Here is a 12,304-nt window from a genome sequence, read left to right on the forward strand (position 1 = left end):
ATATTATACTTGAAATATGGTATACTTTGCTCTCTCCATCGTACTTCTGCACCTGCTGGCAAGTGGTTCGGTGCAGTGTGCAGGTGATGTTCATTACTGGGTGAGCTGGCAAGTGGTGCTCACCTGCCAGCTCACCCAACGAAAATTTGGTTTTTAATACACTTACACATTTATTGGGTCTTTCCTTCACCTTCATTCAAGCACTAGGGTATTACAGTAAGTGTTTTAATTATAATATTTATTAACGTTATTATTTTTAATTTTTATTATTATTAGTATTATTATTAACAGGAGAGGATCGAGTGTGTGTGTGTGGGGGGGGGGGGGGGGGGAAATGGTACACATGTCCACATCCCAATGCCCGCCCTTCCAGGACTGGGGGTGCGGGGGTGTACAATAAACTATACCCACATCCGGCGGCAGCTTGTCGAAGGCGGAAGTGTAGCCTAGAGAATTTGTCATGATAATTAGTGATGACTCTTATTTTGATTATGGGTCTGTAATCCAGTTAAGCTTTTATTCTTAATTTATATTACAATGCTGGTAAAATACACTTCTTGATGATGAGTATGGAGTACAAATGAACTCATTGTGTACCCAAGTTCAAGTTCAAGTATGTTTATTGAGATAAGCAATAAATAAATCTCAAAGGGATAGAGTAGCTTAGGCTATTTCAACCCCCCTCTAATTCAAGTCCCTCAAGGGGCGCACAAATACTGTGACTACAAATAGACAAATAACATTACAAGAATCCAAACAAGAATTGTGAACCCTATACTCACAGGATGAATATAGGGTACACAATAAACTACCACTCACATCATGGGTATGGGTTGCACAAGAAACTATCGCGCAGAGGATGAATATGGAGAGCAAAGTAAACAAAGATTCACACGATGAGAAAGGGTTTCGCAATGTCCTATGACTCACAGAATGAGTATTAGCTGCACAATAAACTACAGGTCACAGGATAAGTATGGGTTGCACAATAAATTACAGGTCACAGGATGGGTATGGGCTGCACAAACTACCGGTAACAGGATGAGTATGGGATGCACAATAAATTACGGGTCACAGGATGAGTATGGGTTGCACAAACTACTGGTAACAAGATGAGTATGGGATGCACAATAAATTACCGCACAGAGGATGAGTATAGGGTGCACAAACTGGTTGGGTAAATGGAAATGGTTGGGTACATTTCCTTTCACCTAATGCGACTATTCATGTGTCCGGACACCGGCGATTGTGTGGTATTGGCTATTTATTTAACCATAACTTTGCATTCATTTAATAATTATATTAAGATATGTTTTCCTTGAAATGTAGTTACATTATCGTCTACATGGCTTTATTCTGACATAAAGACCTATGGCGTTACTTTGCATATATGCAAAGTAATTATAAAATTGATTGGCTTGTGTGGAGGCCTTCACACTCCCTGAGCGAGCCATCAAGTAACTATAAAAAGGCATATATCTTAACTTTCAATTCAGTTATATTTATGCCAAAGTATTAACATGCAGCTTATATTTATGTCTTTATGATGACATAGAAAACTTCGTTTATTACAATATCTAGATTAAATTAACATTGATCTTCGGAAGGTCATAGTTCCCATATCGGTAAGGAGAGCGTCGGCCATGAAGCCTTGTTTAAAGTATGAATATTTTTCCTCTCTAATAAGGTATAATCTCTGTGATGGATTCACAAAAACTATTTTATATCTGCCTTTCTGATAACATATACAAATATAATCTTTATTTGTGAATATTTGTTAATTAAGCAATATATCAGAGGGCGTGTAGGGTTCGGTGTTCAATGAACGAAAAGGACTGGATCACTGTGTACAGGAGGCTGATATGGCAGCAAACACTCTCCTGGCGACCATATTTCTTGGATAAGTCGCTCCACACAATTGTCGCTTGGACCGTCGACTTCCTATGGCGTCACCTCTCACATATTTACGTCTCATTTCGTTATGAAATTAGATTATTTCAGAGAAAAAATAGGTTTGATCATGTTCTACGTGTAGCACCAACATTATAGTAAGTAAATATACCATATTTCTTCATTACTTACGTAATGCTAATACGTTTTGGGTAGTTTTGGCCTGATTTGGGATGATTGGGGTAATTCTATGGACCCGCGGGAGGACAAGTCTCAGGTCACAACACAGTCATAGTCTGTAGATAAGTTGTTGATATAGGGGCAACGAGTCTAAAGATAAAGCTATCATACATCTCAACCTGTCTTGTGCTCTTATAGTCAATATTAATTATCATGGTTACAATTATTATTATTATTATTATTATTATTATTATTATTATTATTATTTATTATGATCAATCAAAATTTATGCGAGTGTGCATTCTCGAAACCCATTTAGATAATCAGGTTACAATTTAATAAAGTAGTTACATAGTTAATAGTGTTTTACAGCAAGATTGGTTTTAAGAAATATGTTTTGTTTTGGTGGTGTGAGAAGTTGTTAAGAAGTGTAGTGTGAAGAGCGGGACCCTCAGCCTCCTCACTCGTGCTTCACTACTACACACTGCCACACTAACGTTGCTTCAAGATGCATAACGAAGAGAAACCTATGATCAAAAAGCTCTCGAAAGGAGTCTTAGACTTGAAGGTTAGTGATCTATGCCACGGGGCGGGTGTTAATTACGAGAAGGGTATCCCTTGATCTATGCCCGAAACGCTGTGCGTACTAGTGGCTTTACAAGAATGTAACCATATCATGCTATGTACTCTCATAAACCCAATGTAACTTCTTGTATATATATAAATAAATAAGGGTGGGAGGAGGGTTGCTACGGTGGGCTCTCACTAACGTCATGTCCAACACTCCGTCGTTCCTAACCCATTTTAAAACATTAATCTAGTCCTTAATATATTGTACATAAAGAATGTGTGAAGCATATCAACAACTGGCGTTCAAAATCTTTATGAATCGTATAACCCAACCGCATGTTAGGCCCACCAGTTGATTGCAGCCCTTGACTCGCAATCGGGGATCCCCGGGTTCGATACCCATGTAAGACTGGAGTGGTTAATCATGTTTCCTTTCACCTGGTGCCTCTGCTCACCTAGTAGTAAATAGGAAACAAGTAGTTAGGCAACGGTTGCAGGTTGCATCCTGGGGAAGGTCGGTAGTTCGACACGGGGGATATCTCGATACAAGCCCGAGTACAGGCTTCCTCTCCCTGACATTGTCAATTAATAGTATATAATACAACCTGTGAATTCAACCCAGAAAGTGTGACATCATTCTAGTATGGAACGGAGTCGAGACAATTCCTGCGGCATTTCCCTGAAAATGTCAGGCCCTCTTGTGTTTTACACATGTGGAACGTGTGAATAGAACAGGCAACTTGTGACTCTTTAGCAGGCTGAGAGCTGTCCCCATACCATAACTCAGGGTCAGCCTTACCCACAAGATTTTCCTTGAACACGACCCATAAATCGGGAACCCAAACAGTGCTGGGTGAATAGAGACAAACGGTTGAGGATTGGCAAGTAGTCAACTCTCCACCCTCTACCCCCCTCACCATCACCATACATAAGTCACATCAATATAAGGGGCGTCTCAGCCGAGTGGACAGCACCTGATGGCCGTAGTCCTAAGGGCTCGGGTTCGATTCCTAGCCGAGGCAGAAACAAATGGGCAGTTTCTTTCACATGACGCCTTTGTTTACCCTAGAAGTAAATAGGAACCTGGGATGCATCCTGGGGATTTGTATGTATATTAGAGAGAAATATATGTAACTTATGTATGTGGTAGATATGATAGAAAAACGTAGGTTGGAGTCAGTACATTTGATAACTAATAGTTAAAAAGGCAGTGTCCAAAAGCTAACAGCTTGATCCTACAGGCATAAATAGTAATATAAAACTTCATTTTTATTATTCCAGTATACTCTTGATATAATGTGTAAAATTATTAGTGGGAAAATATCCTAAACAGATTACTTTCCAAACATATATTTTTCAGTTTATGAAAAAAAGCAAGGAAAAGGCACAACTTCTTGAAGAAAATGAAGAACGTCAGAGTCTTTACCAAGATCAGCTATCATCACTACTAGAAGGCGCGTAAGTCTTGAGTGCCAGCCTTGAAGTGTGTAGTACTTGCTGTTGTAGCCAGTTACTGACTACAAATATTTCAGGGTTTCTATATGCTGCATTAAGTTGATGTTTGTTATGAAATTTATATTAATATGTTGAAATATGATATTGTTGCTATTCGCAGAGACCGGATTGTAATGGTTAATTCTTATTATGACTGCATGGACTTCCTGCCTTGTCGATTATCCTTTGGAGGAATGGATCCAGATATAGAAAAATTAAATGAAGAAAAATTGACAGGATTATATAAAGTGACAAAGTAAGTTATTAGGTCTGTTATATATACTGTATTTTCTAACTGGGTATCCATCTAATCACTTACTATTATTACAGTAGTGCTTTAGTGTTTGATACACTAAAATCTTTAGAACAAAAACATGTCCTTGCATGTGTGTGTGAGCATTTCACTTTAGATCGTTAAATGACGTTAATAATGTAGATAGTCTGTGACAACATATAGGGCTACCTATTCTTCCTTCTCCTGTCTTATCTTGGTGACCCTGTTATAGAATTCAATCGTGTTAACCATGATTTTTTCTTGTCTGAAACTGTGTAGTGCCTCCGATGTAACATTTACTCATCATAAATGATTTACAATCCTTTTTTCTGATGAATTTTTCTAGAATCTTGCATGGAATGCATGTTAATGACACTGGTCTGTAGTTCAGTGCTTTATTTCCATCCCCCCCTTTCCTAAATGTTGGAACTACATTTGCCAATTTCCAGATTGGTTGTATATTTCTAGTGTAAACAAATCCACAAGGGCTGTGATGAGGTTTCGAACCTATGTCCAGGATGATCCCAGATGCGCCTTAGTCTGGGTGTTTACATTTGATGTATCATGCTATTGTGATATGTGTGTATATTCCAGTGTAATGTTGAATACTAAAGGTAATGGATAACACAAGTTCCCTGCATCTTCCTTCATTAACCATGGTGATATCTGGTCTAGTCATCCTGCTTTTGCTACATCCAATTCCTCCAGGTATCTTTTTACATCTTCAACATTAACTTCAATTCTGTTTAGTGTTATTTCAGTCTTCTGTTGTCACCCATACTTGGACACCAATATGATTCCAGTTGAGTTCTTCACACACTGTTATTCTCCAAGAGTAGTCTCCCTGTCACACAAGTTTGATCACATGGTCTGTTACCATTGTTTTCTGTCATGTATGACTTGCAAAAGCTTGGGTTGGCTCTTTGTTTTTGCTGCAATGTCATCTTCAAACTGTTGCTCAACCACCCTCATGATTCAGGTGTACTCATTCCTGGCTCTCTTAGTGCCTCCCTATTTGCCTCTGTACCCATGTAACTATATTTGCCATGCATTTGTCGTCTTCCTTTTCCTCCTTACACTGAGGCATGGGTTTGATGTTCTCCTTTCATTCACTTACCTCATGAGCGGGGTGAACTGTACACTGCATTTGTGTTAAGAGTTCCATCATCTCATTTGCTGACTTTCCTTCCATTTCAGTCTCCCATTGAACCTCATGTGCATAATCCCTCTTCTGTATTTTTTCATGCTCCATGTCATGTTTCCAACTCTTACTCTTCCAGTTCTATAATGTAATCAAACATGATAGCACAGTGGTCACTGGCTCCTAGTTCGTTAAATCTTCTTTTTGGGTAAATGCCAGGTCAAGGGGAGATATATCTGAAATACTGAATATGTAACAAGAGTATCTTAATTAGCACCACAATCTCGACTAGATGCAATATTTATTGGGATACATTATTAACCAAAACATATAAATGGGTGCTTATCCCTGGTATCTGGCTGGTGAGACTTGTCATCATTTTGCAAGGGAATCTCCAGTGTGTGTGTGTGTGTGTGTGTGTGTGTGTGTGTGTGTGTGTATATATTTGTTAATTTTGTTAAATTTCTGTTTTTTTGAAAACATTATTTGCTTTGTTGGGTATCAAGTTATTCAGCAATTTAAAAAAAAAAGCCAGAGTTTTAATTTTTCCAGTTTTAATGGTACTGTATCTATAGAAAAAAATCCTTAATTTGTTTTGACACTAAAACAACTCATTGACTACATATCAAGTGTAAAAATAGCAGTTAAAGGTTTATCTAACCTGCTCTAGTGGATTGCAGATCCCTCAGCTTACCTGGAGTGGAGTTGGACAAAGAGAACACTTGAAGAGGTCCTCCTCCTTTGTTTACCTTAGCCATTCACTACCAAATAGCTGTATAAAAGGATAGGATTTTCCTGGAAAACAGTCCCCAACACTATATCCTTTATTTCCTGGGATAATTCAAGTGGCATATCTTACCTTACCTTCTCCAATAATTATTCATGAATTTAAATATCCTCCAGAATAGCATGTTGCCTCAAGTCCAAGAGGATCCAAGTCCAAAGTAAAGAATTTACTTTGTGAAATAATTGTGCTTGTGATGTAATTGGTGAAAGTCGTATGTGCACTTATTAGAGATTCCTTGTGAAAACAACTTGTGCAAGTAAATATTTACACAAAGCAGATGGTGATTCAGTGCTTGCATGCCACAATGGCATGCAATTTTTTTTTTATCTTGTTTTATATTGGCACATTGAAAGTGTTACAGAATGTTTTCTGTAACAGAAATTACTTCGAACAGTAAAGTAAATTAAAGTAAATTACTTCGAACAGAGTAATTTACATACAATGTAAATTACTCTGTTCGATACAGAGGCAGTTTTATTGTATCGTTCTTTTTCTCTCTCCAAGAATTGTTAGTCAAACCTTTGTCAGTTTGTATAGCTTGTTTTTTCAATACATATTTCTAATGAATATCTGCAAATATAAGAGACTGCACACCAACAAATTACTGTAGGTTGATTTTTTGCTTGTACAGCTGTACTGTAATGATACTTGTAAACATTTAGGAAAGGGCAGTCATCCTTGTCCTTTTATTGAAATACTGTTAGCTACAGTGTATGTGGTACAGTACTGTATTTGTGATTTTAATTCTTTTCAACTTCCTTTATATTCTTAAACTATTGTATATTAATTTTATCACCCCCAATTATTAAAGATGTGTATTCATTGTTAGCAAATAAATATTTTTTTACAAGTTTGGTAAATCAATTTAACCAAGATTTTTTTTTTGTTAAACTCGGTCTTCTGATGGTTTAGACCATCAGGAGACCACAATGGGCTAATATTGATTAATTAAGGGTTTACTAATCGTACAAAAATAAACATTTCTATCTCAGGCCGCCACCACCAGAAACGGTAACCAAGATGGAGGCTGATGTGACTGCTGAGGAAATGGCAAAGAAATATAAGCCAACCAGTAAGTACGCCAAGAGGAAGAGTGACCACCTAGATGACATTAATGCCAAGAGAGAAGCCACCGATGAAGAGCACGTCGAGAATATGAAAAATAAGCGTGGCCGCGGCAAATCTTCAGGTTTTAGCAATCACACCAGACCCATTTTTCAAGATAATGGAGGTAGAGGGAACTTCAGGGGAGGTAACCGTAGAGGAAATAGTTTTCGAGGCAGTTCTCGGGGCAATTTTAGGGGCAGAGGTCGAGGAAGAGGAAAGTTCATGGATAATTCCAAAGGACAAGACCATTTCCGTGGTAATAACAATAATAGAGGAAACAAGAGAGAACCAGACAACTTTTATGGCACTAAAAGTGAAAACCAGGGAACTGAAGGTAATAACATGCAAAACAAAAAAATGAAGTTCATGAAACCACAATAGTAACCGGTACCTTACCTTACCTTACAGAATGGTTTTATAATTTTAGAGGGTGGGGAAGCAGTCATTATCAATGTAGGAAATGGAGTAATAGTGATGTAAATTTACATCACTATTTCATAACTCAAGTTTCTACACTATATTTTGTGACGGTTTCAGATATTAAAACTCTGCAACCTGGTTTCTGCCAAACCTCCATCTAAAGGGCATTTCTTATTTATTTTATAAAATATAAATTTTTTGGGGGGGAATTAATGGATGTAATCATTCATCCTGTGATGCTAGATATATCTGTGTAGTTAAAGGAAAAATACTTTTCTACTACTATGACAGAGTTACTGTATCTTCAACAGTTTAAAATTCTGCAGACATGCTGTAAATTGTTTATTCAAGTACAGAATTAAAAACAAAAGTTTCATTTTTATCATTAAATGTGCCATCTACACAAATTATACATGTGAAAATATAAAATGTGAACTTATTAACTTAGAAAATAAAACTGATGTACATCCATCAGTTCCTTAATACTTTGTCCATCTTAGTGATTTCTGACCCCTCCATCCCCCTCCGATGACAGACTCTGCATTCCTAATTAATGTAACTATCCTGTTATGATCTCTTTATGCAATCATGAGATTTATTCCCTACTCACTCACACACACTCTCACTACCTCTCCAGTTACCCCAACATCTCACTTCTGTGCCTTGTATATGCCACACATTTATTATTTTCCCTTTGCACCTATTTATCACATCAATTTTTTTAAAATCTTATTTGAGCAATGTCTACTTCTGATTTGCAAATGGAGTATTGCTATTTATAATGAAAAATAAATTTTTCTCTAACTCCCAATGAATGCAAATACTGTACTGGAGTTGACCATCATGCAATATAACGTGAGTGACACAGTGAACGGAAGAGTGTTATTTCCTAACAGAGGGAGTAATATAGTAAAAAGTCACCAGTTTTATTTTTCTTCTAATAATGTAGTAGTGCTATAACACCATACTCTAGCATTTTATTTTTTCACCATTTGTACAAGTCTTTTCATACAGCTCTCACATTCGTCTACAATATCTGACGGCTCCATTCATACATTGGAAACTGACTGTGCCAGTCATACATTAGTAAGTGTTGAATGGCTCTATTAGCACTTGATCTTTAGTCTAAATCCCGTCACTAGCAATTGTAGCCATGTTAAAAGATCAGTACCTTGCCCTACTCTGTTTTAAAACAATTATTGAACCCTCCATCTACTTTCACATGTACTATAATTAACATCTGTTTTAGAACTTCAGTGCAGCTAGCAATCACTTTCTCCAAAAATATTAATACTGTAACTTCTCGCTCCACATAACCTCTAGGGTGAAATACCACAGCTAGCTTGTTATTGCAGTATGTCCATTGCTACCTTTAAATAAGTTTTTCTGGATATCTATAAATTATTTTGCCTACATGCTGTCCTTTCTTCCATATAATGTTTTTGTTAAGTATAAGCTCATAGCCTTTTCCTAAAAATCTCCCTATATAATTTCAGATTGTACTTCCCTATATTCACCTATTATTGTGTAAACAAAATATATAAAGAAACCACATTTTTTGCCTTGTTCCACCACTACTGTTGCTACATCACCACCACCTGTTTTCGTACCACAGATAACCTCTGCCAATATCATTATTCTTTCCTTGAAAAACTACATTCTCTTAGCCCCATCAATGACCCTGCTTACAGACAAAACTAATTTTGGCATCTCTGCAATACTTGTGTATCACCTTCACTTTGCACAGCATCTCACACCTTTACCCTTTTTGCTGTTTGACCAGCATAATGTTGTCTGTTATTATCTGGTTCTCTCTTATTTGACATGAAAGGCTGGGCAGGCTTCCATGCTTGGACATTGTATGACATTATCTTGTAAATATATTTTCTCTATTACAAAAATAAAACTTGCCGGATTTTTGTGAAACTAAACATGCTTAGTTAAAGGAAATGTGATATAAAAAAATACATTAGAACATAGCAAGAAAAGTTACCTTGCACATAATAATAAGCCTGTATAATCTTTTGTATAAATTTATGCAAGGCACACTATCATTTACATTCATAATTTTCATTCCTATTAAAACATTAATCAATGATTAATTGATTACACTAAATTGGGACACTAAAAAGCCCCAAAATCATCTCAAGATAAGATGATGATTGCATATTACCAGCCAAATATGACAAATATTCTAGTTCAATCAATATTTTGGCTAATATTTTTAGGATAAAAGCCAACTGCTATTAAAACCTGTTCACTTTTATTATGAAGATATTCAGGTTCTGAACCCAGCACTGGAATGTGAGGTCAGTTAGTGCTGGTAAACCTGGTTAGAAAGTTGTATATTAGATTCAACACAAGTACTGTACCTGACATTGATCAATGAAAAAAAGCCTCAAAATTGGTACAGTACTATGAACGTAACAGTTTGGAAGACATGCCTATTTCTTGCTAAGGCATACTAAACTATGGTATTCTAAACATAAATTGCTGCATGATGGTATAAAAAAAAAAAGTACAGTGGAACCTCGCGTGACGAGCGGCTCCAGTTATGGCATTTCGAGTAACGAGCAAGCCACTCGCAGAAAATATGTCTCGACTGACGAGCTTTCGTTCCATTAACGAGCATTTCCACTGGTTCTCGGACACCTCCGACGGCAGTTTTGTTCCTGTTTCGCAAGACGAGTTTTCCACTTGAGCTTGGTGCCGGAACGGTTTAAACTCGTTAATCGAGGCACCACTGTACTGTACTATTGTGATTTTATTATCAAATGAAATGCCTGGTTGCTCAGACCACCAACTGATAGGCCTGGTCAGAGACTTAGCCATGGAAACATTGGTCCACACACCCACCACAAGGTATGTAATACAGGTCAAATAAATTTTAACTTCCATTTAAAGTACTGTACAGTTAGTTATAACCTCAGTGTTACAAAAGAATAAACCTCCCTTATAGAGCAGTAAAATGCAGGTGATACTGACAATTAATTAGTACGTCACCAAGATTCCTAGTACAGTACTGGACTCCAGGACTCAACCACTTGTGATGGACGGTAGTGTGGTGGTCTCACTCCATGCAGGTCTGCATTCAATCCCCAACCATCAAGTGGTTGGGCACCATTCCTTCTCTGTGTCCCATCCCAAATCCTTTTCCCGATTCCTTCCAAGTTCTATATAGTCATAATTGCTTGGCACTCTTAATAGTTCCCTTCCCTTCCCTTCCAGGTATTAGTGAAAATTTTCTCGCATTTCATTTAACCGATGATTCATACATCATATAAGGAATATTTTATGTACTGTATACATAAGACATTTTTTGTCTGTATTATTGACCAAAGTAGCCAATATATTTCTGAACTATTTTTGTCTTAATAAATTTTATTGACAGTTTTGTCACTTTTTTTGCCACCCCAAACTGTGTATGAGAGCTGAATCTCCTCCATGATTAAAAAATAGATACGATTCAATCATGCAAGAGGTACTGAAGACAGGAACGTTTCCCTAGGCCAGCATATCTTTGGATGACCAGACCACACACTAGAAGGTGAAGGAACAACGACGTTTCGGTCCGTCCTGGACCATTCTCCACAATCAACTTGAGAATGATCCAGGACAGACCGAAATATCGTCGTCCCTTCACCTTCTAGTGTGTGGTCTGGTCAACATACTTCAGCCATGTTATTGTGACTCATCGCCTGCATATCTTTGGATATGAACAGGGTATTGTAATGAGTACAGTAATGTAATGATTACTAGGCATTATACTGAGTACAGTAGTGTAATGATTACTGGGCATTATATAGAGTACAGTGGTGTAATGATTAATGGTAATAATTAGTATGCAGACAGTAGTGTAATGAGTACAAAATGTGTAAGAGCAAAGGCTGATATACTGTGCATCGGGTACAAGCAATGATTGGAATGGTTAAAGTGGTTGTGCTTAGGGAAGAATACAGATTATATTACAGAAGAATACCAGTAGGAGCTTCATTGACTTCATATGGACATTAAATTACTTGAAAGCTGGTCAAAATCTGGCCAGAATGCAGAAATTTTGTGCACTACCTATTCAGTTGAAAGGTATTAAGAACCTTTTTAGCCATAGCCTTTCCCCCCCCCCCCCTCCCCATTTAGGTTCTTCAGTCCTATGGTTATCCTCCTGGGGCGATTGTTATTTAAGTGCTGTTTACTTGTGAATGCAACAGACCAACAATGTGAAATGGTAATTTTTTCCCCATCAAATAAAAATACATTACAAAATTTAAAACAACAATAAATCAAATAAAAAATTTTGTTAACAAGTATTTGATTTACTGCCAAAGAGTTTATTTTATTCTAACATGTCAAGTATATGTACTTACTCATGTCGGTCCTCGATCTTTCCCCACAAATGTCAATTTACCATTGCCAGTAAGTAATACCTTTTCCACTTTTATGA

General features: G+C 37.1%; 2 protein-coding genes across 4 annotated transcripts in view; one reads left to right on the plus strand and one right to left on the minus strand.

The window, feature by feature from the left end:
- Window positions 1–2,237, minus strand: part of LOC138357099 (uncharacterized) — a 9,295-nt gene extending 7,058 nt beyond the window's left edge. Inside the window, exon 1 of one of the 2 annotated variants that reach the window (XM_069313665.1) lies at window positions 2,083–2,237. The gene's annotated coding sequence lies outside the window, so the exon portion shown is untranslated. The remainder of the gene's footprint in view (window positions 1–2,082) is intronic. The other variant, XM_069313663.1, reaches the window with a different exon arrangement.
- On the plus strand, window positions 194–11,256 carry Mpp6 (M-phase phosphoprotein 6). Of its 2 annotated transcripts, none has more exons than XM_069313662.1 (4): window positions 194–216; window positions 4,001–4,098; window positions 4,256–4,390; window positions 7,329–11,256. In XM_069313662.1, the coding sequence occupies exons 2-4, from the start codon at window positions 4,004–4,006 to the stop codon at window positions 7,822–7,824; spliced, it is 726 nt and encodes a 241-aa protein (XP_069169763.1). In that variant the 5' UTR covers window positions 194–216; window positions 4,001–4,003; the 3' UTR covers window positions 7,825–11,256. The 2 variants fall into 2 exon arrangements, with proteins under 2 accessions (XP_069169763.1, XP_045620015.1); XM_045764059.2 differs by lacking the exon at window positions 194–216 and adding an exon at window positions 2,463–2,638.
- The last annotated feature ends 1,048 nt before the right edge of the window (window positions 11,257–12,304 follow it).

Source organism: Procambarus clarkii, chromosome 76 (assembly GCF_040958095.1).
Source record: "Procambarus clarkii isolate CNS0578487 chromosome 76, FALCON_Pclarkii_2.0, whole genome shotgun sequence".
NCBI lineage: Eukaryota > Metazoa > Arthropoda > Malacostraca > Decapoda > Cambaridae > Procambarus > Procambarus clarkii.

Bases quoted from the DNA above. Each gene is read 5' to 3' on its own strand.
- Mpp6 (XM_045764059.2), top strand. From the start codon at position 2,579: ATGCATAACGAAGAGAAACCTATGATCAAAAAGCTCTCGAAAGGAGTC. The intron at 2,639-4,000 runs GTTAGTGATCTA...TATATTTTTCAG, and splicing joins AAGGAGTCTTAGACTTGAAG to TTTATGAAAAAAAGCAAGGA. The intron at 4,099-4,255 runs GTAAGTCTTGAG...TGCTATTCGCAG, and splicing joins TCATCACTACTAGAAGGCGC to AGACCGGATTGTAATGGTTA.